Below are 25,324 nucleotides of genomic sequence, written 5' to 3'. Positions count from 1 at the left end.
ATCATCATATCGTTGTTTCAGTGATTGTTTGCCATGAGTCCAAAGGATCAAATGTATAGCATCAATTGAAGGTCCTGTGTGGTGAAGAGGTTTTTTTCAAACCTGTGCGTAAAGATGTTGGCCTACTGAGGTACAAATTTGGTCCCTGTGGTTGTTCTGTGTGTCTGGATGAAGAGCTGGTTGTTGAAGGTGAAGACATTGTGGTCCAGGATGAAGTGGATGAGTTGTAAAATTGCATCTAGACATTGGCAGTTGTCAGTATTGAGTGCTGAGGCAGTTGCAGCAGTGCCATTGTCATGGGGGATGTTGGTGTAGAGGGCCGAGACATCCATTGTGACGAGGAGTGCTCCTGGTTCAACTGCTCCATGTGTGCTGAGTTTCTGTAGGCAGTCTGTAGTGTTGCAACAAAAGCTGGGGTTCTTTGTACAATGGGTTTCAGGATGCCCTTGACGTAGCTGGAGAGGTTCAGTGGTCACGAGCTTCAGCCTCTAACCTTTGGATCTGTTCTCCAAGGAGGCCTTCATGACTCACGACAACGCAGAATCGCTCAGTAGAAACTGATAACCAAGTTCTGCACACATGAGGATGGCACACTATCTGTAACCCCACGACTTGCCTTGGCTTGCAAATTCTCACTTACTGTCCCGGCTGGAGACAGTACACATCTCCTTAACCTGTGCTTAACCCTTTCTCCAATCACATTGTCTGTACCTTTAAGACTTGATTACCTGTAAAGAATCTCATTCCAACCAATATTTTGTAAATTGAGTTTGTGCTTTATATGCCCTGTTTGTCAACAGAACTCCGAAAATTAGTGGCTTTTGCTACCAAATAAACCTGTTGGACATTAACCTGGTGTTGTGAGACTCTTTACATGGGTTGTACCCATCATTTTCATTGGTTCCCCTGTATAGGTCCTGAGCCTTGCCGATGTTTTGATCAGGGTTAAAGGTTGGAGTCCAGTGAGTATCTTGTTAAACACTGTTTCCCCTATGACTGATACAGCTGCGCCTGTGTCAACCTCCATTAAAATTGGATGTCCATTTAGTCTTGCTGACGATTTGATAGGTTCTGATTTTGTCATCGCTATGCACAGTAGCTGTTCCTCGTCAGGGGTAGGTAGAGCTTCCAGGTTATGCATTCTCCTGTCCCTCGGCCTATGTGTTCTTTTCAGAAATGTCAGTTTTGGAACCTTGCTTTTCTTTTGAGCCTCCTGACATTGGCATTCATTGCAATGTCGTGTCGGGTGGGGCTCTGCAGTGACTTCTGTTGTTCTGGGCTTAATTCGGTCTGAAGGGCTGTTCTGTAGGCGGACCTGGACTCCCTTGTATCCGAATGTTTCCTGAGGACTGCTATGTAGTGGCCAGCCCCATAGTGGTAGTCCCCTAATCCAGTTGCAGTGGTGTTGGTGTCTACATCCATCGGAATATCCTGTAGCTCATGCACTCCGCTTGCCAGTTTTTCTAAAGACAAAGTCAGCTGTAATACCTGTTTACAGTCCAGCTTGCCTCCGCCAGCAGATGTTTCTGTATGACCATATTATTTATTCCTCACGCCAATCGGTCTTGGAACGTCTCACTTAATGTCACCCCAAATTTGTAAGCCTCTGCTAATTGCCTTATTCTTGTCAGGAAACTAGTGACTCCCCTGTCTCGGAATGCCGAATAAAACCAGGGCCTTTGCAGGGTCAGAGGTGGCTTAGAGTCAGAAAAGCTTTTACTAAGTCCATCTACTCCTGGGAGGATTTTGTGTCCAATGCCTCTGGGAAAATTAAACTGTGCATAATAGTGAAAGCTGCTGGTCCACAAGCAGTCAGCAGAATAACCTGTTGCTTTTCATCTGAGACCATATCATTAGCTCTGAAGAAATACTTCATCTGTTCGGCAGACTGGGCCTAACTACCTGCACTAAATTTGCCTGTTTAAATCTGAAAAATCAAATGAAGACTCAGATTATGGTATTGAAAAGGAGGTGTCAAATATTTACAATTGTGCAAAATGTTGGTTGTTCCTAACTCCAGAATGAGAGGATCCTGAGGCCAGAATTACTTGTTGCTCAGGTGGGTGCGCACCCGATACAGAAGTGTGTGAAATCACAGAGAAGGAGACAGGCGTGCGTCCCAACATCGTTGTGCACTCGAGCAATATTTCAGTGGCTGGGCACACGTGAGGGTCGGAAGTGTCCCCATTGACAATCCAGCAGGTACTTTCGTTCATTGAGGGGTCAACGGAACAGAGTTTTATGTGGTCTACCTGCTTGTGGATGGACTAACTGAGCAGGCGGCCTTGACATTTTAGCTTCAATCCTGATCCGGGGAGAAATGTGCCAGAGCTGAAATAAAATTCAAATACGTCTGGGGATTGAGGTTTGTGTTTGATTGTGCTATCCAGACACTCTTTGCAGCTTTTGTCATCACTATTTGTTTTTCACAGGATCAGCAGCTCACTGAAAGTTTGCGGCTACGCCCAAGTAGCACATTGGAAATGCCAACCTCACATTCTCCCTTTTATCAGTGCCCGCCCTCTCGGTCTGTATTCAGCTTTTCACAGAGCATATTTCACGCTGGCTGCCTGTTAATTTGCCACCGAATGTGAAATTACGCTCCAGGGACATCTGCAGTGGGAACATGTTTCATCCCTGTTTCTGGGACTGCCAAATACATGCATCCGACATGTAAAAAACACATGCCTAAATCTCCTAAGACCCATATAGGTGCTGTCAATATCAGGTTATAAACTGTTGTGCTGGGATCTTTGTTCTAAGGTAAAAGCAGTGGTTATCAGAGATAACTGATTAACGTTTCTACTTGAATACACTGCGTTTCCCATTGCTATGGAAAGGAGGGTTGAGAAGCTAATTTTTACATCAGGTTACAGGCTTCCCTTTAAACCCAGACAAATCACAGACAGAAGTACAGTTGTAGTTTTGGTTTTGTCTAGTCTGCAACCATTTGGCAGTTGGAGCTCAAAACGGAGACAGATGTTAATCAAGGCTGCACCTTAATCAGGGAAAATATTGTTAATCTCCTTATGGAGCTTACACTCAATTTGTGAGGAGTTTAAACAAGGTTGGAAGGTTCACCTAACTGAAGCTAGAGCAAAAAGGGGACACGAGATTCTTTTGGCAAATAAGGCAAAGGAGAATCCAAAGAGATTCTACACATACATAAAGGGCAAAAGAGTAACAACGGAGAGAGTAGGGCCTCTTAGGGATTAACAAGGTACCTATGTGTGCATCCACAAGACATGGGTGAAATCCTAAATGAACATTTCTCATCAATGTTTACTGTTGAGAAAGGCATGGATGTTAGGGAACTTGGGGAATTAAGTAGTGATGTCTTGAGGAGTGTACATATTACACAGAAGGAAGTGCTGGAAGTCTTAAAGTGCATCAAGGTGGATTAATCCCCGGGACCTGATGAAGTGTATCCCAGGACATTGTGGGAGATTAGGGAGGAAATTGCAGGTTCCTAGCAGAGATATCATTGATAGCCACAGGTGTTAACTGGAGGGTGGCCTTTGTTTAAGAAGAGGGAAAAGCCTGAGAACTACAAGCCGGTGAGCCTAACATCTGTAGTGGGCAAGGTGCACTCACCAGCCTCCCATCCATTGACCCTGTCTATACTTCCCACTGTCTTGGCATAATTAAGGACTCCACCCATCCCGGACATTCTCTTCTACCTTCTTCAGTAAGGAAAAAGATACAGAAGTCTGAGGTCACATACCAACCAATTCAAGAACAGCTTCATCCCTGCTGCCATCAGACATTTAAATGGACCCATCTTGCATTAAGTTGATCTTTCCCTGCACCCTAAGGATGATTGTTGTACTACATTCTGCAGTCTCTCCGTTCCTTCTCTATGAACAGTATGCTTTGTCTGTATAGCATGCAAGAAACAATACTTTTCACTCTATACTAACACATGTGACAATAATAAATCAAATCAAATCAAAGCACACCAAAAAGTTGTGAGAAAGTATTCTGAGAGATAGAATCGACAGGCATTTAGACAGACAAGGACTGATTAGGGACAGTCAGCGGGACTTAGTGAGTGGAAGATCATATCTCAAATTTGATTGAGGTTTTTGAAGGGATAATCAAGAAGGTAGAACAGGACAATGCAGTTGATGTTGTCTACATGGACTTGAGAAAGATCTTTGACAAGATACTGTATGAAAGGTTGTTGCATGAAGTTAAATCTCTCGGAATCCAGGGTGAAGTAGCCAAATCGCTACAAAATTGGCTTCTTGACAGAAGGACGGTGGTTGTAGGGGTTTTTCAAACGAGAGGTCTGTGACCAGCAGTGGGTTTCAGACATCAGTGCTCGTTCCACTGTTATTTGTCATTTATATTAATGATTTGGATGAGAATTTAGGAGGCATGGTTAGTAAGTTTGTAAATGACATCAAGATTGGTGGCATAGTGGACAGTGAAGATTGTTATCTAGGATTGCACTGGAATCTTGATCAATTGAACCACTGGGTTGATGAATAGCAGATGGAGTTTAATTCAGATAAATGCAAGGTGATACATTTTTGTAGATCGAACCAGGGCAGGATTTATTCAGTTAACGGCAGCGCGTTGGGGAGAGTACAAAAAGATCTAGTGTACAGGTTCATAGCTCCTTGAAAGTGGAGTCACAGGTGAACAGGATGATGAAGAAGGCATTCAGCATGCTTTGTTTCATTGGTCAGAACACTGAATACAGGATTTGGGCCATCTTGTTGAAGTTGCACAAAACATTGGTAAGGTCACACTTGGAATATTGTGTACATTTCTGGTCACCCTATTATTGGATATTATTACTATAAAGGATATTATTGAACTAGAAAGAGTGCAGAAAAGATTTACCAGGATGCTACCTGGGCTTAAATCATTGGGAACTGTGAAACACATAGGATTAGTTCCATGAGATTGAATGTCCACTTATGAGACTGAATAAAAAAACAAAATTGGACTCTTCAATTGCAGTTCAAAGTTGAAAGGGCAAAACTGTTTGGTTTTCAAGTATGAACTCCCAATGAGATGGAAATAGTGTTTAATTCATGAAACATTTTTTTTAGCAGAGGGGTAGTGGCATAGTGATGTTGATAAACTAGTAATTCAGCGATTCATGATAATGCTCTGGGGACCTGGGTTGAAATCCCACCATGGCAGAAGGGGGAACTGAAATTAATAAAAAAAACCTGGAATTAAAATTCTAATGATGACAATGAAACCATTGTTGATTGCAGTAAAAACACATTTGGTTTAGGGACATGAGATACATGGTCCCTTAGAGACCATGCTGGTCCTCTCCTGGTCTGGCCTACATGTGACTCTTAATTGGCCTAGCCAGTGTTACAACACAGAGATTAACCCTCTTTACCTTGTGTCATAATCTGCTACAATTATTTGGGAAGCTGTTAACTGTTCTTAATTAACATTTAGAGGTTCATTGACATAAAGGCCTGACACTCGCTTTAAGTGAATAATTAGCTAGATAGTTTATTTAAATAACCAGGAACTTTAACTAAACAAGGAACATATTAATTAAGTTACGGTTCAACTGAAATGCTGTTCGAATAATATCGAAACATTCCTAACCAAAAACATAATAATGGAATTTTAGTCACTCTCAAATAAAACATGCAACCAGGCTTGATGGAATTTGGAAGTTTTTGGAGTTTTTCTGTAGTTGTCCACTGTCTGTCAGGTCTTTCTGACTTTGTTAGATAGCTGGTTAATTCTCTTCAGAGATATTTAAACCAGCACAGTGGAGAGCTGTTCTTAGAGATAAATGCTGGCTTTTATGACTGATTGCCCTGGCCTCTGGGGATGTTCTCCTTAGGAATGGCTGTTGCTTTGACCTTTATACCTATGAATGCCTCACAATTTTCTCACACCAGGATAGGCTAGATGCTGGCAACAATATCAGATTCAAATCTGATAGGCTCTTAATAGTTGGTCCTTTTTAAACAGATAAGCTGGCAGAATGCAAAAGCCTGTTAACAACTCAATCCTGATGCTTGGTCCTTTTGAAATAAATGTCGCCACCTGCAGTCTGTGTGTACTCTGAGTTTTCGCACAGAACCCAAAAACAGCTTTTAAAGGGGCCATGCACTGTTTTATTTCTCGCTGTCATTTTTTTTACAATATTTTTATACCTTTACAAACATTCTTTATATCTTACAACCTCAAATTCACTGACCTTCCTCATCGAGACAATTTGGGATGGGCAATAGATGTTGCCAGTGATGCCTACATCCCATGAACTAAAAATAATAATGTTTGAGTCAAGAAAAGTTGCTTGAAAATGTAAAATCTTGCAGGCCAGTCAACTGGAAATTATTATTTTTTAAACAATAATTGGTCTCTCCAGGGATGCATTTAAAAGAGGAGATGTAAAAACACACAGGGCTGGATTTTATGGCCTTGCTCGGGCAAGACTGGAAATTCCCGCCCGAGGTCAATGGAGAATTCCATACTGGATCCTCGCCCGCTCCTATTCTGTGGGGGGGTGAGGTGGGAGAAAGCAATAGTAAAGATATGTGAGTGGTAATGAGCTGGAACTTACTGAACACGAGGCTGGTGGAAGTGGAGACAGTGAATAATTTCAAAAAGAAACTGAATATGGACACTTGAGGGATTTAAACTGGCAGAGATATGGAGATAGAGTGGGGGAAATAGGACTGATTAGATTGCTGTATATGGAGCGGGCATGCTCTCAATGGGCTGAATGGCCTCCTGTGGTGGAAAGCCAATGTATGTCAACAGTCCATGGACTGGGATTGAGACAAGCATACTGCTGCTGTGTGTAACCAAACTGAACATTGACACACCAAGACATTGGAATGCTATCCTTTATTACAAGAGGAATTGAATATAAAAGTAAGGATGTTATGTTTCAGTTATGCAGAGTATTGGTGAGACCATGGGTCCAATTTTACCATTGTGTTGCGCTGGATTTAGGGTGCAAAAACTTGGTAAAGTCGAGCATGGGGTGACTACCCCAATCCAACCCGCCTCCTTGCTGGTTCCTTCTTTACCAAGGCCCGAAAACAGTTGTGGTTGGGACCGTGCCCAAAACAGACACGACGACCATTTAAATGCATGTGCATGCATTTAAATTGACTTAATGGGCGGTGCACCCAACTTTATTGGCACTTCTCCCTTTACCACTGCTTTCACCCATCCAGAGCCAGCGTGAAGCAGACATATTCCATAGAAGTCCGATTTGGGTGCTCCAGTTAGTGAGGAGATGGGTGCCTAATGTCCAACAGCTCTCTGCCGGAGATTGGTGGTGGTGGGGAGCAGGTGGTGGGGTGGTGGAGGTGGAAGGGAGGGTCCACTTCCGCTCTGACTGAGATCAGTGAGGGGAAGGTCATGGGAATGGGGGTAATATATTAGCATGGATAGAAGATTGGCTAATGCACAGGCGGCAGAGAGCGGGGATAAACCGGGCTTTTTCAGGTTGACAGGCTGTGACTCATAGAGAGCTGCAAGGATCAGTGTTCGGGCCTCAGCTATTAACTATCTACATTGATGACAACGAAACAGGGAACAATGTATCTAAGTTTGCTAATATGAAGGTAAGCTGTGGGGAGAATACAGAGAGGCTGCAAAGAGATAGAGACAAGTTAGATGAATGGGCAATAAGTTTGCAGATGGGGATTAATGTGGGGAACTGTGAGGTTGTTTAGGTCTGGAGAAATAGAAAAACTGAATGATTTTTTCAATGTTGAAAAGGATTCAGACACAGGATATATATGTATTTGTCTGTGAAACATATAAATTTAATATACAGGCCGCAGCCAACAAATTGGAATGCAAATGGTATTTTTCCCCTTCAAGACAAAGTGATTGGAGTATTCGAGTTGGGAAATCTTGCTGGAATTGTAAAGGAATTTGATAAAACCACCTGGAGTACAATATATAGTTTTGGTCTTTTTACCTAAGGGACTTTATAATGGCCAAGGAGTTGCAATGTATGTTTAACTGACTGATCCCTGGTATGAGGCAGAATTTAAATGAATGTGACATAATCTAATTGAAATATGAGATTCTGAGAGAGCTGTGGCAGCATTGATTCTGACAGATTGATTTCACTTTGCTGTCTATCCCAAACACAAGGGACATTGTATCAGGATAAGGAGGTCTGTTCTTTCGGACTGGTGAAGGTACATTTCTTCAATAATGACAGATCTTTCAGGATCTTTTGAAAACCAAGCACATCCAATGAGATCTCACTTACCGTACACATCCAGTTTGAATTCCGTTGCAATTTCCTTTCCTGAATTTCCTATTACAACCACTTCATAATCCCCAGTGTCCATTCTCTGTAAGTCACTGATATGCAGGCTGAAGTTTCCAGGATGAAGTTTTACCCGTTTCTTGTAATCCTCAGCACCAAAATAAACAACATGGCCCTCCATGTATCTTGCTATTCTAAGTCTGAGTGAAGGTCGTTTCCACATAACCTCTTTAATCTTCGATACATTTGGATTCTCCAGAGACAGGAAGACTGACTGATGCAGGGTTCCATTCACAGGGAGACGGGCAGCCTGATTCTGAACTGAGGTAACAAGAGGAAACAGTCAGTCTGTGTGGAACGAGATCAGCTCAGTGACTGGAGGGAGTATCACAAAGACAGAGAACACAGGATCAAGCCTGCAGAACAAGGCAACTAAAAGACAAACATTACTTTAGAAATTAAGTTATTTATAAGTGTAGGGAAGTATGAAAGGAAATTTCTGTTAGATTAAGATCCAGAATAAATCCCCCTCTACACTCCCCCATCAAACACTCTGTTATGATGGCTATAGGAGATTGTGAATTGACCTTCCTGTGGGCCTGGCCAAATGAATTCCTTATTGAGCAAGTGGACGCTGACCAATGGGAAAGGAGCAGCAGGAGTTTAAAATAAACTGTGCATTCCCAGACTGGGGACGGTAGGTCTCCGGACTTTGATTTGTGTACTGCAACCGCAGAAGTGGTGCTTTATTCACTGTATAAAGGAAGGATATTGGTGACAGAAGATTGGCCTCAGCGAGAGTTTCACATTGGCGATGAGGAGTAAAACAAGTTTTTCTTCCCTCTGGACAACCATTATTGTCCAAGACAAGTAAATCTCCTCTGGTAAGAGAAAATGTCTCTCTTTGATAAACTTGAAGCCTATGATGTAAGCATGGAAGACTGAGTCCCAACATTCAGCATGATAAAAATGTTGACATATCCAGATGCCCCTGACTCCAAAACCTTTAACGAGTTAGTTGACTTGGAAAAAGGCTACTCTGACCCAAAGCCCTCTATTATACCCCAGTGACCCTGCTTTAAAACAGCAGGGGGAGAGCCCTGGGAAATACGTCACTGAACTCTTGACCAGCTCATGCACATTTATAATGCATTGTCAATTTGGGCCATCCCTGAATGACATGTTGCGAGACAGATTGTTATGTGGAATTAATAAGGTGACAGCTGAAAAAAATTGGCAGAACCCAACCTGGATCTAAAACAAGTCCATTGAGATAGCTCTAGTACTCAAGAGAATGCAGAGCAAAGAGCTCTGGCAGACAAACAGCAGTGACCTCCGATTATAGGGGAGGAACCTTGTGCAATGTTCATTCCTCAACTGAGAGCATTTGTGTAAGTATCAGAGAATCCATTACAATGTTAGAGCCCAAGTTGTATCACTATGCAGCCAAAGAAAGGCAGGGACTGTCCTATGACTACTAGATGTTCCAGAAGATTGTAAATGCCAGAAAATGGACTGTTGCAAACACTGCAAAAGACATAACAAAAGCAAATTTATAGGGACAGGCAAAATGCATGCAGTTTATGAAAGAGGCCAAGGCCACTACAAGACCATACCTTGCAGGTATGTCCAGTCCCAGGAGATGGGCTGATGTAATTAAACCGCATCTCCACAGGGCTGTGGTCTCCTTTATCAGGCAGCAGACATATGATCGTCTGCAAATTGGTGTCAGCTTCTGAGCTTAGATGACACAAAGGCCAAGGAAACCCACATTTACAGGGGAACCATTACAAATGAGTGCCTCATGGTGACCCCAGTGACTTACAGGCAGCAGTCAGCTCGAGTTCCTCCCATTACTTTATGGAGACAAGGGCAAAACCTCATGGGGAGAGATTGGCTTCAGTACATCAGACTGAACTGGCTGGAAATCTTCAGGCTGGCCGTGGAGGAACTGTATGAAATTATTAACAAGCCTTGCAAAGTTTTCCAGGAAGGAGTCAGAAGAATAAGGGGATCCAAAGCCAAAATCCACGTCGACTATGATGCTACACCGAAGTATTTTAGGGCAATACCAGTTCCATACTCTTTGTTGGAAAATATGGAGATGGAATTTGAATGCCTGAAAAAGCTGGACATAATAAAGCCTATACAACTTGCAGAGTCTGCCGTAACTGTCATCCCTGTTCTTAACATCAAACAGAGAGAGATCGAATAGGTTAGGACTTTATTCCCTGGAGCGTAGAAGAATGAGGGGAGATTTGATAGAGGGTATTGATAGAGTGAATGCAAGCAGGCTTTTTCCACGAGGCTAGGGCACAAAAAATCCAGAGGGCATGGGTTAAGGGTGAAAGGAGAAAAGTTTAAAGGGAATATTAGGGGGGGCTTCTTCACGTAGAGTGGTGGGAGTGTGGAATGAGCTGCCAGATAAAGTGGTAAATGCGGGGTCACTTTTAACATTGAAGAAAAACTTGGACAGGTTCATGGATGTGAGGGGTGTGGAGGGATATGGTTCAAGTGCAAGTCAGTGGGATTAGGCAAAAAATTGGATCGGCAAAGACAAGAAGGGCCAAAAGGCCTGTTTCTGAGCTGTAATTTTCTATGGTTTTCTATGGTTCTATGTTCGAACAGCACCCGAACACCCAACATTGAAAGGGTTGGTTAACAGGCAGTGCAAACTTTTAAGCTCAGCATCAAGAAACAACTTACAGCATCCATGAAGACCAAATTGGCATGGTTTCTTTTTGACTACATGCCTACCCTTCACACAACAACAGGAATCCCTCCCCAGCAGAATTGGGGAGTGGCGGGGGGGGGGTTGTCATTAATGGCACAGGGGCTTCGAACAACGTTAATCCTACTGTTCACAAACCTGGCAGGTAGGGTGGAGTCCCAGCAGGAGAACCAGAGGAAGAACGGCAAAGGAAGAAAGAGTGTTCAAAATGGGTGGCCCAGTTCACATAAGGAAATTCCAAGATGGTCTCAGCTGCTCCCTGTGATCACAATGGAGAAAATGGGGCCTGTATCTTAAGTAAAAGGTGCAGGTTGAATTTATGAAGAAGCACTGATTCAGGAGTGGGGAGCCCATGCCAGTGTAGGTCTCATTACCAGCCATGGAGATAGCCACTGATTAAGTTGTGCCCTGACTTAAAGCTGACCTGATGCCTACTCATCCCTTTGATGAGGACACGGATTCCAAAGTGGAGGATGAAGACGCTGGTGCCCCAACTGAAGCAGAGGCCCAGGAGAACCTGCATCAGTGGCTTTACAATGTTCTCTTCAAGATCAAAAGTCTCCAATTCAGTTCACACAAACAGATCCAGTTCTGCCTTTGACCATCCCAGGTTGATCGTCAAGTAGGGGAAAGGCCTTCATGTAGTTGGGTGTTGGGGGACACACGGAACTAAGGGGAATTATGATGGATCCTGGGGATTGTCAGTCAATCTCCCTGTGAGCCTCAAGGAATAGGAATCTGACTAATGAGCAAGCGGCGCCTCGCCCAGTAGGAGTTTAAAACCAGCTGTGTCTACCTGGACCAGTGAATGCAGATCTCGGGGCCTTGACTTGTGTGCTGTAGCTGCAGAAGCGGTTTTTATTCACCATGTAAATAAAAGGTGTAAATGATCGAAGATTGGTCTTGGAGAGATTAACAAACACTCCCAGGACAGGTACAGCACGGGGTTAGATACAGAGTAAATCTCCCTCTACACTGTCCCCATCAAACACTCCCAGGACAGGTACAGCATGGGGTTAGATACAGAGTAAATCTCCCTCTACACTGTCCCCTTCAAACACTCCCAGGACAGGTACAGCACGGGGTTAGATACAGAGTAAATCTCCCTCTACACTGTCCCCATCAAACACTCCCAGGACAGGTACAGCACGGGGTTAGATACAGAGTAAATCTCCCTTTACACTGTCCCCATCAAACACTCCCAGGACAGGTACAGCATGGGGTTAGATACAGAGTAAAGCTCCCTCTACACTGTCCCCATCAAACACTCCCAGGACAGGTACAGCATGGGGTTAGATACAGAGTAAACCTCCCCTTCGACTGTCCCCATCAAACACTCCCAGAACAGGTACAGCACGGGGTTAGATACACAGTAAACCTCCCCTTACACTGTCCCCATCAAACACTCCCAGGACAGGTACAGCACGGGGTTAGATACAGAGTAAATCTCCCTCTACTCTGTCCTCATCAAACACTCCCAGGACAGGTACAGCATGGAGTTAGATACAGAGTAAAGCTCCCTCTACACTGTCCCCATCAAACACTCCCAGGACAGGTACATAAGAACATAAGAAATAGTAGCAGGAGTAGACCATCCAGCCCTTCGAGCCTGCCCCGCCATTCAATAAGATCATGGCTGATCTGTTGTGGCTCAGTTCCACATTCCCGCCCTCTCCCCATAACCCTTAATCCCTTCTCTTATCAAAAACCCATCAACCCGCGTCGTAAAAATATTTAGCGAGGCACCCTCCACCACTTCAACGGGCAGAGAATTCCAGAGATTCACCACCCTTTGAGTGAAGAAGTTCCTCCTCAACTCCGTTCGAAACCGCCCCCCCTTTATCTTGAGGCTGTGCCCCCTCGTCCTACTGTCCTTTCTGAGCGGGAAGAGCCTCTCCACCTCTATCCTATCCATTCCATTCATCATCTTATACGTCTCAATGAGATCTCCCCTCATTCTTCTAAACTCTAATGAGTACAAGCCTAGTTTATTCAGCCTCTCCTTATAGTTCAACCCCCTCAACTCATGTCTCAGCCTAGGTAAAGCACAGTGTTAGACACAGAGTAAAGCTCCTTCTACACTGTCCCCATCAAACACTCCCAGGACAGGTACAGCACGGGGTTAGATACAGAGTAAATCTCCCTCTACACTGTCCCCATCAAACATTCCCAGGACAGGTACAGCACGGGGTTAGACACAGAGTAAATCTCCCTCTGCACTGTCCCCATCAAACACTCCCAGGACAGGTACAGCACAGGGTTAGATAGAGAGTAAAGCTCCCTTTACACTGTCCCCATCAAACACTCCCAGGACAGGTACAGCATGAGGTTAGATACAGAGTAAATCTCCCTCTACACTGTCCCCTTCAATCACTCCCAGGACAGGTACAGCACGGGGTTCGATACAGAGTAAATCTCCCTCTACACTGTCCCCATCAAACACTCCCAGGACAGGTACAGCACGAGGTTAGATACAGCGTAAAGCTCCTTCTACACTGTCCCCATCAAACACTCCCAGGACAGGTACAGCACAGTGTTAGACACAGGATATTTATTTTGTGCATACAAACTTGATCAGCTTAATGGTCAAACAGAATCGGTTCTGATTTTACTGGTGTCGTTAAGTTTAACTATTAAGTACCAAAATGATCTGAACCAATGCGTGGTGCGGCGTTTAATCGTGGAACAAGAAATGACTAAGTCTGTCTGTAATGGCGGCACATTTTACAAAAGTTTCAGCAGTAAATGGAGGCAGGATATGGTCGAGACACGAGAATGTCTTGTAAAGGAGAAGTAGAGAATAACGCTTTGTCTAAAAAGAGAGGTGAGGGGAGAGAGGGAGAGAAAGAGAGAGAAAAACAGAGTGAGGGGGACACAGCGGATAGGGACAGAGAGAGAAAGAGACAGAGAGACTCGGATGAATGTGGCTCGTTTCAGGGTGCGGTCTAGTAGATTCTGTACTCAAGGCTGAATGTCCTTCACACACACTGGACACATTCACTGGTCCTACACTCTGCTCACTGCATTTAAAAATAGAATACAGTATAAAAGATATTTCTTACCCACACACAAAACAGAGATCAAGAGACAGAACAGGCTGAAGCCCCTTTTCACAGCAAAATTAAACATCTTGTTTTAGGCTGAAACGAATCAATTTGGCATGGTCAAAGTCAGGAAGCAGATACAAATGGAACTAAAACCTCAAATGTAGGACATCTGTGGGACATGTGCTAATAGGATGTATGACTCAGAATAGGCTGAGGTCAGCTGAAAATTTGCTGGAATTGTAATTCATAAAATCCCTACGTGCAGAAAGAGGCCATTCAGCCCATCAAGGCTAAAACCAACAACACCACCCAAGCCCTATCCCTGTGATTCCACATATTTACTCTGTTAATCCACTGACACCAAGGGGCAATTTAGCATGGCCAATCATCTAACCTTTTGGAGCGTGGGAGGAAACTGGACCACCCAGAGAAACCCACGCAGACATGGGGAGAATGTGTGAACTCCACACATTCATCCAAGCCGGGAATTGAACGCAGGTCCCTAAGTGCTGTGAGGCAGCAGTGCTAACCTCTGTGCCACCGTGCCACCCAGTAATTCCTCCTTCCCCAACTGGCAAATGAACCAGGGCCATTGTGGTGAGAAATGCTGAATCCCAACCACTAGACCATCAAGGAAGACACATCCAGAGGGTCAAATTCATGCTGTGAGGACAGGGGTTCAAATGTCATTGCAATTGGTAGAATTTAAATTCAATTAGTTATTCCAGAATATAAAGTAGTCTCAGTAATGAGGACCATCGATTACTGGAAAACCCAATCTGATTCACTAATGCCCTTTCAGGAAGGAAATCTCACATCCTTACAAAGTCTGGGCTACATGTGACTCCAGATCAACAGTCATCTGATGGTGACTATCCTCTGAAATGGCCAGGTAAGTGATTCAACTCAAGAAGGGATGAGCAATGAACATTGGCATTCTTAGTGTCAATAACCTCTGTAATAAGTCCTTGGAGGCACTTCATCAAAATCCCTTTGTTTACAAACCTAACAACAGAGTATAAAGCAGGGTTCAAAAATTCTTCAGTTTAAGTTATCTGGATGTTTCTGACCTAAGTTATTTGCAGATTTGGTCTTGTTGAAATGAATTTGTAATTCATGAGGGGAAAAGGAGCTGAAAGAATGGGAATAGGGGAGGAATTGCAAGTAACCCTCAGTGAAAGACTTTGTGGCAGGAAGCAGTTAGTCGAATAGTTACCTTAAAAGGAGCAGTAGAGATGCTATGGGAGTAGACTGGGGAAAACCAGTCTAACAGTCCATAGTCAGGGCAATGGAATCCTTGCTGGAAGAAGCTGCTTTGGATGTCTAAGTGTCAGAGTGTGAAACTGATGAGAAATCAAAGTGAATTCTGGAGGGTTGTGGCATACATTTGAGTTGCTTGGAGAAGAAATGAATTCATCTTCAGAATTTTGTGAGCTATCTCAGTACAAAGTAAAAATGTAGATTTGCAGCATGATTATAAAATATACAATGTCAAGTTTGTAGAACTTCCGTTATAAATTAAGGTTTGCTTTGCTTCAAAAAAGAGTAATCACGTGGGGTAGTTCTTAAATCCATGCCCCCGGATAATTGACTCCTCTGCTATGGAAAACAGGTCTTTCCTGTCCACTCTGTCTGGGTTCTTCTTAATTTGTTGACTTCAATTAGCCTCTACTGTTATAAGGATAACAATCTGAGCCTATCCAACCCTATCTCATAGCTACAATATTCAAACCCTGGTCACATTTTTGTGGATCTTCTTTGCACTCGCTCCAGAGCAATTATATCCTTCTTGCAATGTGTTGACCATAGCTGTACATAAAACTTCAGCTGTGGCCTAATCAGTGATATTTATAGTTTTCTGTCCTCCCAGGGTAGATACAAAATGGTGTTAAATACACAGTAAAGATCCTTCTACAAATCACACATCAAACACAGGTCAGGTACAGTCAGATACAGAGGAAATCTCCCCCTACACTGTCCTCATCAAACACTCCCAGGACAGGTACAGCACGGGGTTAGATACAGAGTAAATCTCCCTCTACACTGTCCCCATCAAACACTCCCAGGACAGGGACAGCACGGGGTTAGATACAGAATAAATCTCCCTCTACACTGTCCTCATCAAACACTCCCAGGACAGGTACAGCACGGGGTTAGATACAGAGTAAAGCTCCCTCTACACTGTCCCCATCAAACACTCCCAGGACAGGTACAGCACGGGGTTAGATACAGAGTAAATCTCCCTCTACACTGTCCCCATCAAACACTCCCAGGACAGGTACAGCATGGGATTAGATACAAAGTAAAGCTCCCTCTACACTGTCCCCATCAAACACTCCCAGGACAGGTACAGCACGGGGTTAGATACAGAGTAAATCTCCCTCTACACTGTCCCCATCAAACACTCCCAAGATAGGTACAGCACGGGATTAGATAGAGTAAATCTCCCTCTACACTGTCCCCATCAAACACTCCCAGGACAAGTACAGCACGGGGTTAGATACAGAGTAAAGCTCCCTCTACACTGTCCCCATCAAACACTCCCAGGATAGGTACAGCACGGGATTAGATACAGAGTAAATCTCCCTCTACACTGTCCCCATCAAACACTCCCAGGACAGGTACAGCATGGGGTTAGATGCAGAGTAAAGTTTATACAATCTGAAGAGAAAACACAAAAAGGTCCATTTACAGGACCCTCATTTTGGTCAGGAGACACATGACCTCCAGGATTGTTACAGAAATATTGATATTGAAAACTCAAAATGAGGAAGTCCACTTTAAACTGAGCCGGACTCAGCAATTTTCAAACTGCAGACAAACTGGAACAAATAGTCTTCATGCAGTCAAGGTATCAAATTCCCATTGAAACCAGACTGACCTGGTCAGATGCTAAAGGCCACCTGATTTCAGAATGAATGGCTCAGTAGCACAGTGGTTAGCACTGCTGCTTCACAGCTCCAGGGACCTGGGTCCGATTCCCGGCTTGGGATGCTCTCTGTGTCAAATTTGCACATTCTCCTCATGTCTGCGTGGGTTTCCTCCGGGTGCTCCGGTTTCCTCTCACAGTCCAAATATGTGCGGCTTAGGTTGATTGGCCATGCTAAAATTGTCCCTTATGGTCCTGAGATGCGTATGTTAGAGGGATTAGTGGGTAAATATGTTGGGATATGGGGGTAGGGCCTGGGTGGGATGGCCTGAATGGCCTCTTGCTGTACGATAGGATTTCTATGATTCCAAGGCTCAGCCCTGACACATCACATCCTGGACCACCCCAATCTCCAGTCCCCTTGCCCCAGCAGTGGAGATTTCCCCCACCCTCCCGCAGGCAGACCCCCCACCACCACTCCCCCTCCCATGGCTGACCCCCCAGCAGACTCCGCACCCCCTTAGCTGACTACCCCACCCAAGCCCACCCCAATCACTGACCACTCTCCAGCCCCCAATGATCCCTTTGTAGAGTGGCAGCGGGACCCCCCACCCCCCCCACGATAACTCCCTCGGCCCCATCCCCAATAGGCTCTGTCCACCTGGCACTGCATGCCCGATGGGCAGTGCCAAATGCCCCCAGGAATGTGCACTTTCTGCCTTGGGCAGTGCCAGGGGCCACAGGCTGCACGGCCAGGGTGATCATGCCTAGGGAGCACCACCCTCACAATAGAGCAACCCCCAGGGGGGACTCGATTATCCCCCGTTCACTCCAGCAGAATCAGGCCATTAACTCCCAGTGAGCTAGTCTGAACCCCACTGCAGTGAAATACTCCTGGTGGGGTGGGAGGTGATCGCGGGCGAAGAGGATTCAGTCCCGGGCCCACTAATAGCATTTAAATCGTAAAATACTGCTCGCCCTTTCTCCCGGCCAATTTCCAGTGCAGTGCAGATGCTGCCGGAAATATGGGCCTGGGAGATGCAAGTGCGATACAAATGGTCACAGGAATCCTGCAAATTGGCCAACGCCTGATTCTCCCGGCCTGCTGTGCATAAAGATTAGTGGAGCAGAAAGGGACAATCAAACCCACTGAGTTTATCGGGGGCTGGCAGTTTCGTAGAGATTGTTTCCTTGTTTCAGGAACCTTTTCCAGAGTAGTCTCCCGGGATTCTGGAAGATCCTGCTGTTCAGCATGAGGGTCCCCTTTCTGACGTTCCCCGGGTGGCTGGTGCCACAGATGCTGCATCCTCCCTTGGGCTAATCAACTCTGACTCTGAAATACTCGGCCTGGGCAAACCCTCTGGGGCCAATGTGGACGGTTCCATCATTTGTGGGACTTCCCACCTCTGATGCAGTGCTGTGACTAACAGATCCGCATGTCCTCCCCAAACCAATTCATCCCTGGTCTGTATGTTGAAGTGGAAATTTTCCTGCTTCTTGACTGTGATAGAGAGTCTCAACAAAATTCATTCCGACCAAATAACTAGTCTTTATTTACGAAAGACTGCATGCAGTATTGGCAGTAACTTGAGTTTGGAGAGCAGTTGTTACCACTTACTAATTCCTCCTCAAGCCCGTACTTATATAAAGAATCGGTTCAGTATTTATACATAATCATTATCAGTTTGCGTGACCAGAGCTTATTCAGGAATTTGATCAATAAGCAATGTCATCAATAATGGGACAACTTGCTGACCTCCTAAAACTCCTTGCTGACCTTCTAGAACTCTTTGTCTCATCATTCATAACTTTATCTTGTCCTTTTGATAGAACAAAAGAAGGCCGATGACTTCATCATCTCTGACCTTATCTTGTCTCACTCATACAGCCCTAGATCATGCAGAGTCAGCCTTGTCAGGTCATACAGAGATTAGGCACAGCTTGACCTTCTCTGCTCTTATTCATGTCTTAAGTTATGTGGAGTCAGCCTTATCAAGTCTTACAGGGTCTGGCATTTTGGAATAGCTTGATCAGCTTTCCTTATTTTGTACCAAATACTTGGCCAGTTTTCCCATAATGCCACTACTTGATTCGTACAACTTCACATTCCCTCCTTTTGACATATCATGGCAACTAGTTAAATAGGGAAATCCATGACTCGATTAAAAATGCATTTACACAAGCAACCAAGCAATCCTGTCCCCAGTAGCAAAATGAAGGCCTTAAAGATCCAATCAAATAATCCGTGACCCAGCCATCCTAACCAACCCGGTGGGTAGTAGTCACGAAATTCACGACCAACCTTTTGAATTTGATCAGCCTGTCCCTTAATATGGTCGGCCAGTTTGGTGATATTTTCAGAGACATCTGGGATATAAGTACAGCATTGCTGACCCACAATGGTACATGTTCCTCCCTGTGAGGCTAACAGATAATCCAAAGCTAATCACTTTCTTACTCAACAACTCTGACCAGTATGTACGGCTATCTAATTTTAGAATTACTTCCTCCCAGCCTGGCTTCCTGTCTTCGCCTAGTGTCTATCGTCTGCTTTACCCCATCTAATGACCGGACTGCTCTCCAATACTGACTGGATAGTGAGACCCTGTCAGATCTGAGTGCAGCCTCCCCTAGCACACCATCCAACCAAATCCCACTCCAACTATCGACCTCACTGTTAGCAGTCCAGCAGGGAGTAAAGGGAAAGTGGTGACTGGGCTGTTGGGTTCTGATCTGTCTCTCCTGTCCCATCGTCACATCCAAAACCCCCCTTCTCCCAAGATCGTCTCCAATCTCTCAGTGCCACCCCTCACTCCTGTTACTGAAGGAAGATGGAGTTCGGGAAATGGTTAATCTGCTGTTCGCTGGCTCTCTCCATATCAGTCTGTGAGTTTTATTCAGTGTTTGTGATTCTCTCTCTCTCTCTCAGTTCTGTTTTGCTTCCTCATTTGGGATTTTAATGTTGAAATTCCCCTGAGAACACTCTGAATACCTCGGAGAGGATGTGGAAAATTTACTGTAACAGGTCGAGGAAATCAGGGGCTTCAGTCAATGCAGAGAGACTGGGAGAAACTGGGATTATTCTCCTTAGAGCACAGAAGGTTAAGGGAAGATTGAATTGAGGTGTTCAAAATCAGGAAGTGTTTGGATGGAGTGAATGAGGAGAAAGTGTTTCCAGTGACAGGAGGGTCAGTAAAGACCCTCAGTAAAGAGACACAGATTGAAGAGAATCAGTAAAAGGAGCAGAGAGGAGGGTGAGGAGGAATGTTTTTACACAGCAAGTTCCTGTGATCTGGAAGGTGCTGCCTGAAAGGCAGTGGAAGCAGATTCAATAACAACTTTCAAATGGGGAATTGAAGAAAAATTTTGACGGGGGTAAATTTACAGGGAGATGGGAGAAGGAGAAGGGAATGAGATTAATAAGATCACTGTCATAGGACTAGCATGGGCACGATGGGTTGAATGGCCTCTTCCTGAACTGTGTTGTGCTCTGAATTGAAATATCCTCCAGGCACTGAGCTGGTCTCATTCTGCACTCACTGACTGTCTGCTCTTGTTAAACTTCAGTTCAGAATCAGGCTGCCCGTCTCCCTGTGAATGGATCCCTGGGTCAGTCAGTCTATCTGTCTCCGGAGAATCCACATGGATCGAAGATTGAAGAGGTTTTCTGGAAACGATCTTCACCCAGATTCAGAATAGCAAGATACATGAAGGGCGATGTTGAATATTTTGGTGCTGAGGATTACAGGAAACGGATAAAACTTCATCCTGGGAACTTCAGCCTGCAAATCAGTGACTTACAGAGAGCGGACACCGGGGATTATGAGATGGTTGTAACAGGAAATTCAGGAGAGGAAACTATGGAGAGATTCAAACTGGATGTGTACGGTGAGTGAGATTCTATTGGATGGACTGAGCTTCACTGCTCACTGAAAGATAGGAATAAGAAGAGGACATTCACCTCCTTGAGCCTGTTCCACCATTCAATAAGATCCTATAGGATCAGCTACATCAACTCCATCATCCCACCCAATTCCCAAATCCCTCAATCTCACTTCTGTCAAAACATCTCTCCATCTTGGTCTTGAATATCCTCATCGAGTGAGGAGCCCGAGCTCCCGAGGGGAGAGAATTCCGAATTTTCCAAACCCTGTGAGAAATCACTCCCTCCTCTTCTCAGTCTGGAATAGGCTGACCACAAGACCATGAGAAATAGCAACAGGAGTCAGTCGTTCAGCCCTTCAAGCCTGTTCCATCATCCACTGCAACATCGGTGACCTGATATTCCTCACAGCCACTTTCCTGTCCTTTTCTCATAACCCTCGATTCGCTTAATCAAGAATCGGTCTATTGCAGCGTTAGATATACACAAGGAATCTTTCCCCACAGCTCTCTGTGGCAAGGAGCTCCAAACACTCACAACCTTCTGAGAGCAGAAATTCCTCCTCACCTCAGTCTTAAATCGGTGATCCTTTATTCTGAGACGATGCCCTCTGGTCCTAGACTCTCCCATGAAGGGAAACGTACTCTCAGCATTTATCCTGTCAAGCCCCTTAAGTATCCTATAACACCCCTTACCCTGAAATTGTGACCCCCTCTAATTCTACTGTCTCCAAGCGGGGCAGGGAAGGGGAAACAGCCTCTCAGTATCTACCATATCAAACACACTAATGATTTTAACCGTCATGTATAATCCTTCCCCTGCCCCACGTAAATAAATGAATTGTTGCTTCAACCACCATCTCCTAGTCCAGATGTTACTGAGATCAGAGAGGACAGCCTCTAATATATTCCATTCGTCAGGAATATTTTATTCTTTCATGGGATGTGGGTGTCGTTGACAAGGCCAGACTATATTTCCCATCTTTCATTGCCCTTGAACTGTGCAGCTTGTTTGACAATTTCAGAGGGCAGTTAAAAGTCACCCACATTGCTTTGGATCTGGAGTCACATGTAGGTAAGGACAGCAGATTTCCTTCCCTAAAGGACATTATGAACTTGATGGGTTTTCGCAACAATCAATGGCAGTTTCATGTTCACCATTGCTGAGATAAGTTTTCAATTCCAGATTTTATAAATTGCATTTAATTTCTATTAGCTGCCATGGTGGGATTTGAACCAACATCAGCAGAGTTTTATTCTGGGTCTCTGGATTACTGATCCAGTGACATTACCACAATATCACTATCTCCCTGAACAGGGTTCACAGTGACAACTCTATCATAATTCTAGAGTCTCTCTATTGTGAGCCCAGACTGATCTTCTTTAACCAATTCCCCAGCAGATCCAGAGGGTGCCCTCCAGATAATAAGGATCACAGGGACTACATACTGGAGTCACCAATGAGACTGATCCAGAGAGAATTCCCAGGATACAATCCCACACTCTGAGCGGAATGGTTAAAATGGAGGGTTGAGTGGGGTTCAGAGTTGTCTTGTGACGTTCTGAAGCAGGCGTGAGGATGCTGGATATTGAGGTGACTCACAAGGGCCGACATTCCTTCCTCATGTATCTTTTGTCTTTCAATCTGAATGTCAGAGCCTGTGACAGGGACAAAGATCTGCCTTCAGATCACAGAGAACTGTAACATCACCCTGAGCTGCTCAGTGAACACAGGCGACAACACCAGCTTCAGTTGGTGGAGGGGACAAGAAGCATTGAGGAATGACAGCATCCATCATCTCTCTGAAAATGGACAGGAGTTACAGCTTCATTTCACAGCACAGATCGAGGACAATGTGTACAAATGTGAGACCAGGAACCCAGTCAGTGAAGACACTGCACACATCAACCTGAGTGATGTCTGCAATGGAAACAAACCTGGTGAGTCAGAGAAAGAGAAGAATGTAACTGTACTCAGTGAGTATCACAGCAAGAGAAAGAAGCAACTTCATTCAAATGTTAAATGGCTCGATTTTGTAACGTCCTGTGTGTGTTTGATGTGGACAGGATAGAGGGAGCTTTACTTTAAAATTCATTCATTAGTGTCACAAATAGGCTTACATTAACACTGCGATGAAGTTACTGTGAAAATTCCTTAGTCGCCACACTCCGACGCCTGTTTGGGTACACTGTGGGAATATTCAGTGTGGCCAATACACCTAATCAGTATATCTTTCAGACTGTGGGAGGAAACCGGAGCACCCGGAGTAAACTCACGCAGACATGGGGAAAATGTGCAAACTCCACCAAGTCATCTTAGCCGGGAATCAAACCCGGCTCCCTGGCACTGTGAGGCAGCAGTGGTAACCACTGTGCCACCATGCACCCACTGCTCTGTATCTCTGTGTCACTTTCTCTGCTTTTATTACTCTCAGACAGTGAGTGTGAAGTGATGGGCCGTGAATTGATGAACCATGAATAGTTTCACTGAGCTGTGAAATATGTCCCTTTAACGGTGATTGTTTCCCTTCTCCTTCTCCAGCTGAACCATCCTGCGGCTTTCCATGTACTGTGAAGATCATCAGCTCTGTCATCATTCTGACTATTCTTCTCTCGATCATTGTCATCGTCCACGTGATCAGCAAACGTTGAGTATTAGCAACTCATTCCTGAATCCTACTGTTACTCTTCAATATTTATGGATATTGTGATGGAGACAGAGGCAGAGAGAGATAAGATAGATACAGAATGATACAGCTAGAGAAAGAGTCAGAGATAAAAAACAGAATGAGAGTTAGAGGAAGGGAGAAGAGATAGAGACATAATACTGAGTGTTACTTTTCAATATTCATGGGTATGCTGATGGAGACAGAGGGAGAGAGAGAGGAACAAGGATTCATAGAGTCATAGAGGTTTACAGCATGGAAACAGGCCCTTTGCCCCAACATGTACATGTCACCCTTCTTTTTAACCACCAAGCTAGTCCCAATCGTCACTGTTTGGCTCATATCTCTCTTTACCCATCTTAACCATGTAACTGTCTAAATGCTTTTTAAAAGACAAAATTGTACCCACCTCTACTATTACCTCTGGCAGCTTGTTCCAGATGCTCGCCACCCTCTGTTTAAAAAAAATGCTACTCTGGACCCTTTTGTATCTCTCCCCTCTAATCTTAAACCTATGCCCTCCAGTTTTAGACTCTCCTACCTTTGGGAAGGATGTTGACTATCTATCTGACCTGCGCCCCCATTATTTTATAGACCGCTATAAGATCACCCCTTAAAGACAGAATGAGACAGAGCTAGAGAAAGACAGAGAGAGGTAAAGAGAGAGAGAGATAAAGAGAGAATAAGATGGAGTTAGTGGAAAGAGGAAGAGACAAAGAGAGATAAAGCGAGAGAGATTGTAATTGAAGGGGACAGAGAGAGGAAGAGATTGAGATGACTGAGAGAGATTGTGAATGATATAGAGGGGGAGGCAGAATGAGAGATTGAGTGGGTAAGAGAGCCAGAGTTAAAGAGTCAAAGACAGAGAGAGATTGAGATAGACAGGATTGGAGAGATAGAGACAGAAAGACCAAGATAGGAGAGACTTAGATGAGAATTTTCCAGCTGTCTGTGTCCCGCCGCTGCAGCAAGCAAAGACAAAGAATTTGGTGCTCAGCCAAAAAATTCAGACAGGAGGAGAGACAGAGAAAGAAAAAGAGAGACAGAAATTCAGGGAGAAAGAAAGGGAAACAAGGAGACAGAAAGAGAGAGGGAGATTGAGAGGGAAAGAGACTGTGAGATTGAGGGAGGCAGAGACAGGGAGAGATAGAATGAGACAGATAATGATTGACAGAGAATAATTGTGAGACAGGAAAGATAGAGCTAATAAATGAGTTTGATGGGGAGAGAAAGAGTGAGAGAGAGAGATAATGGTTGAGAGTTGGGGAATGAGAGGGTTTTTGAATGCAGAGCAAATGTTTGAGAGAGAGGATAAGAGAAAGAGAACAGACAGAAAGATAGAGACTGGGATCCAGCTCTATGTCAGGACTGGGATCACTGACCTCCATCCTTCTCTCTTCTATCAGGCACTGAGCTGGGGGCCAGGAAATCCCAGGGGCAAATTCAAAATGGTAGGTGATCCTTTCTGTAGACTCGTATCCCTCTCCCCCACATTGCTTCACTTTCCATCACCTTCAATTTCCCACATCCCTTTTCCTTTTGCCTGCTTCCTCCTGTCTTGACCCTCTGTTCCCATTCCCCTCCCTCCCTTTCTTCTCCTCTCCCTCCCCATATCAGAGAACCCTTCCCTTTCCTCATCTCCTCACTGCTCTGAACTTCCCTCCCCTACTGTTGGTCCTTCTTCTTCCCTCTCCATTTTCTTCATTCACTTCATCACCCTCTCATCTCCCTGCTCCCCTGCCCTCTCCTCTCCCTCTCTCTCTCACCCCCACTCCCTCCGTACAACCTCGCTGCTTGAAGCACCCAAAAACCAGCATCTGGATGCACAGTCATAACTTGTTGTGACTCCTGCCTCCCTCACAGAGCTTCGAGGAGGGACTGAGGGATCTGTCTCTG

The 25,324-nt window shown here is 44.7% G+C and overlaps 2 protein-coding genes across 2 annotated transcripts in view; one reads left to right on the top strand and one right to left on the bottom strand.

Annotated features, from left to right (window-relative positions):
* The window catches only part of LOC145351326 (SLAM family member 8-like), a 33,310-nt gene extending 15,124 nt beyond the window's left edge, over positions 1–18,186 (bottom strand). The window contains exons 1-4 of the mRNA XM_080200947.1: positions 18,031–18,186; positions 17,773–17,911; positions 11,400–11,507; positions 8,234–8,554 (exon numbers count right to left, since the gene is read on the bottom strand). Coding sequence (XP_080057073.1) covers positions 8,234–8,554; positions 11,400–11,507; positions 17,773–17,911; positions 18,031–18,186 — 724 coding nt within the window. The remainder of the gene's footprint in view (positions 1–8,233; positions 8,555–11,399; positions 11,508–17,772; positions 17,912–18,030) is intronic.
* A 1,509-nt stretch (positions 18,187–19,695) lies between these two features.
* On the top strand, positions 19,696–23,414 carry LOC145351325 (SLAM family member 8-like). The gene is made up of 4 exons (XM_080200946.1): positions 19,696–19,766; positions 20,448–20,768; positions 22,419–22,703; positions 23,305–23,414. Exons 1-4 carry the CDS (start codon positions 19,712–19,714, stop codon positions 23,412–23,414), a joined length of 771 nt encoding a protein of 256 aa, XP_080057072.1. The 5' UTR covers positions 19,696–19,711.
* The last annotated feature ends 1,910 nt before the right edge of the window (positions 23,415–25,324 follow it).

Source organism: Carcharhinus amblyrhynchos, chromosome 13, assembly GCF_965287045.1.
Source record: "Carcharhinus amblyrhynchos chromosome 13, sCarAmb.v2.hapA, whole genome shotgun sequence".
Lineage (NCBI taxonomy): Eukaryota > Metazoa > Chordata > Chondrichthyes > Carcharhiniformes > Carcharhinidae > Carcharhinus > Carcharhinus amblyrhynchos.
This window is presented reverse-complemented; position numbering and strand designations above follow the sequence as displayed.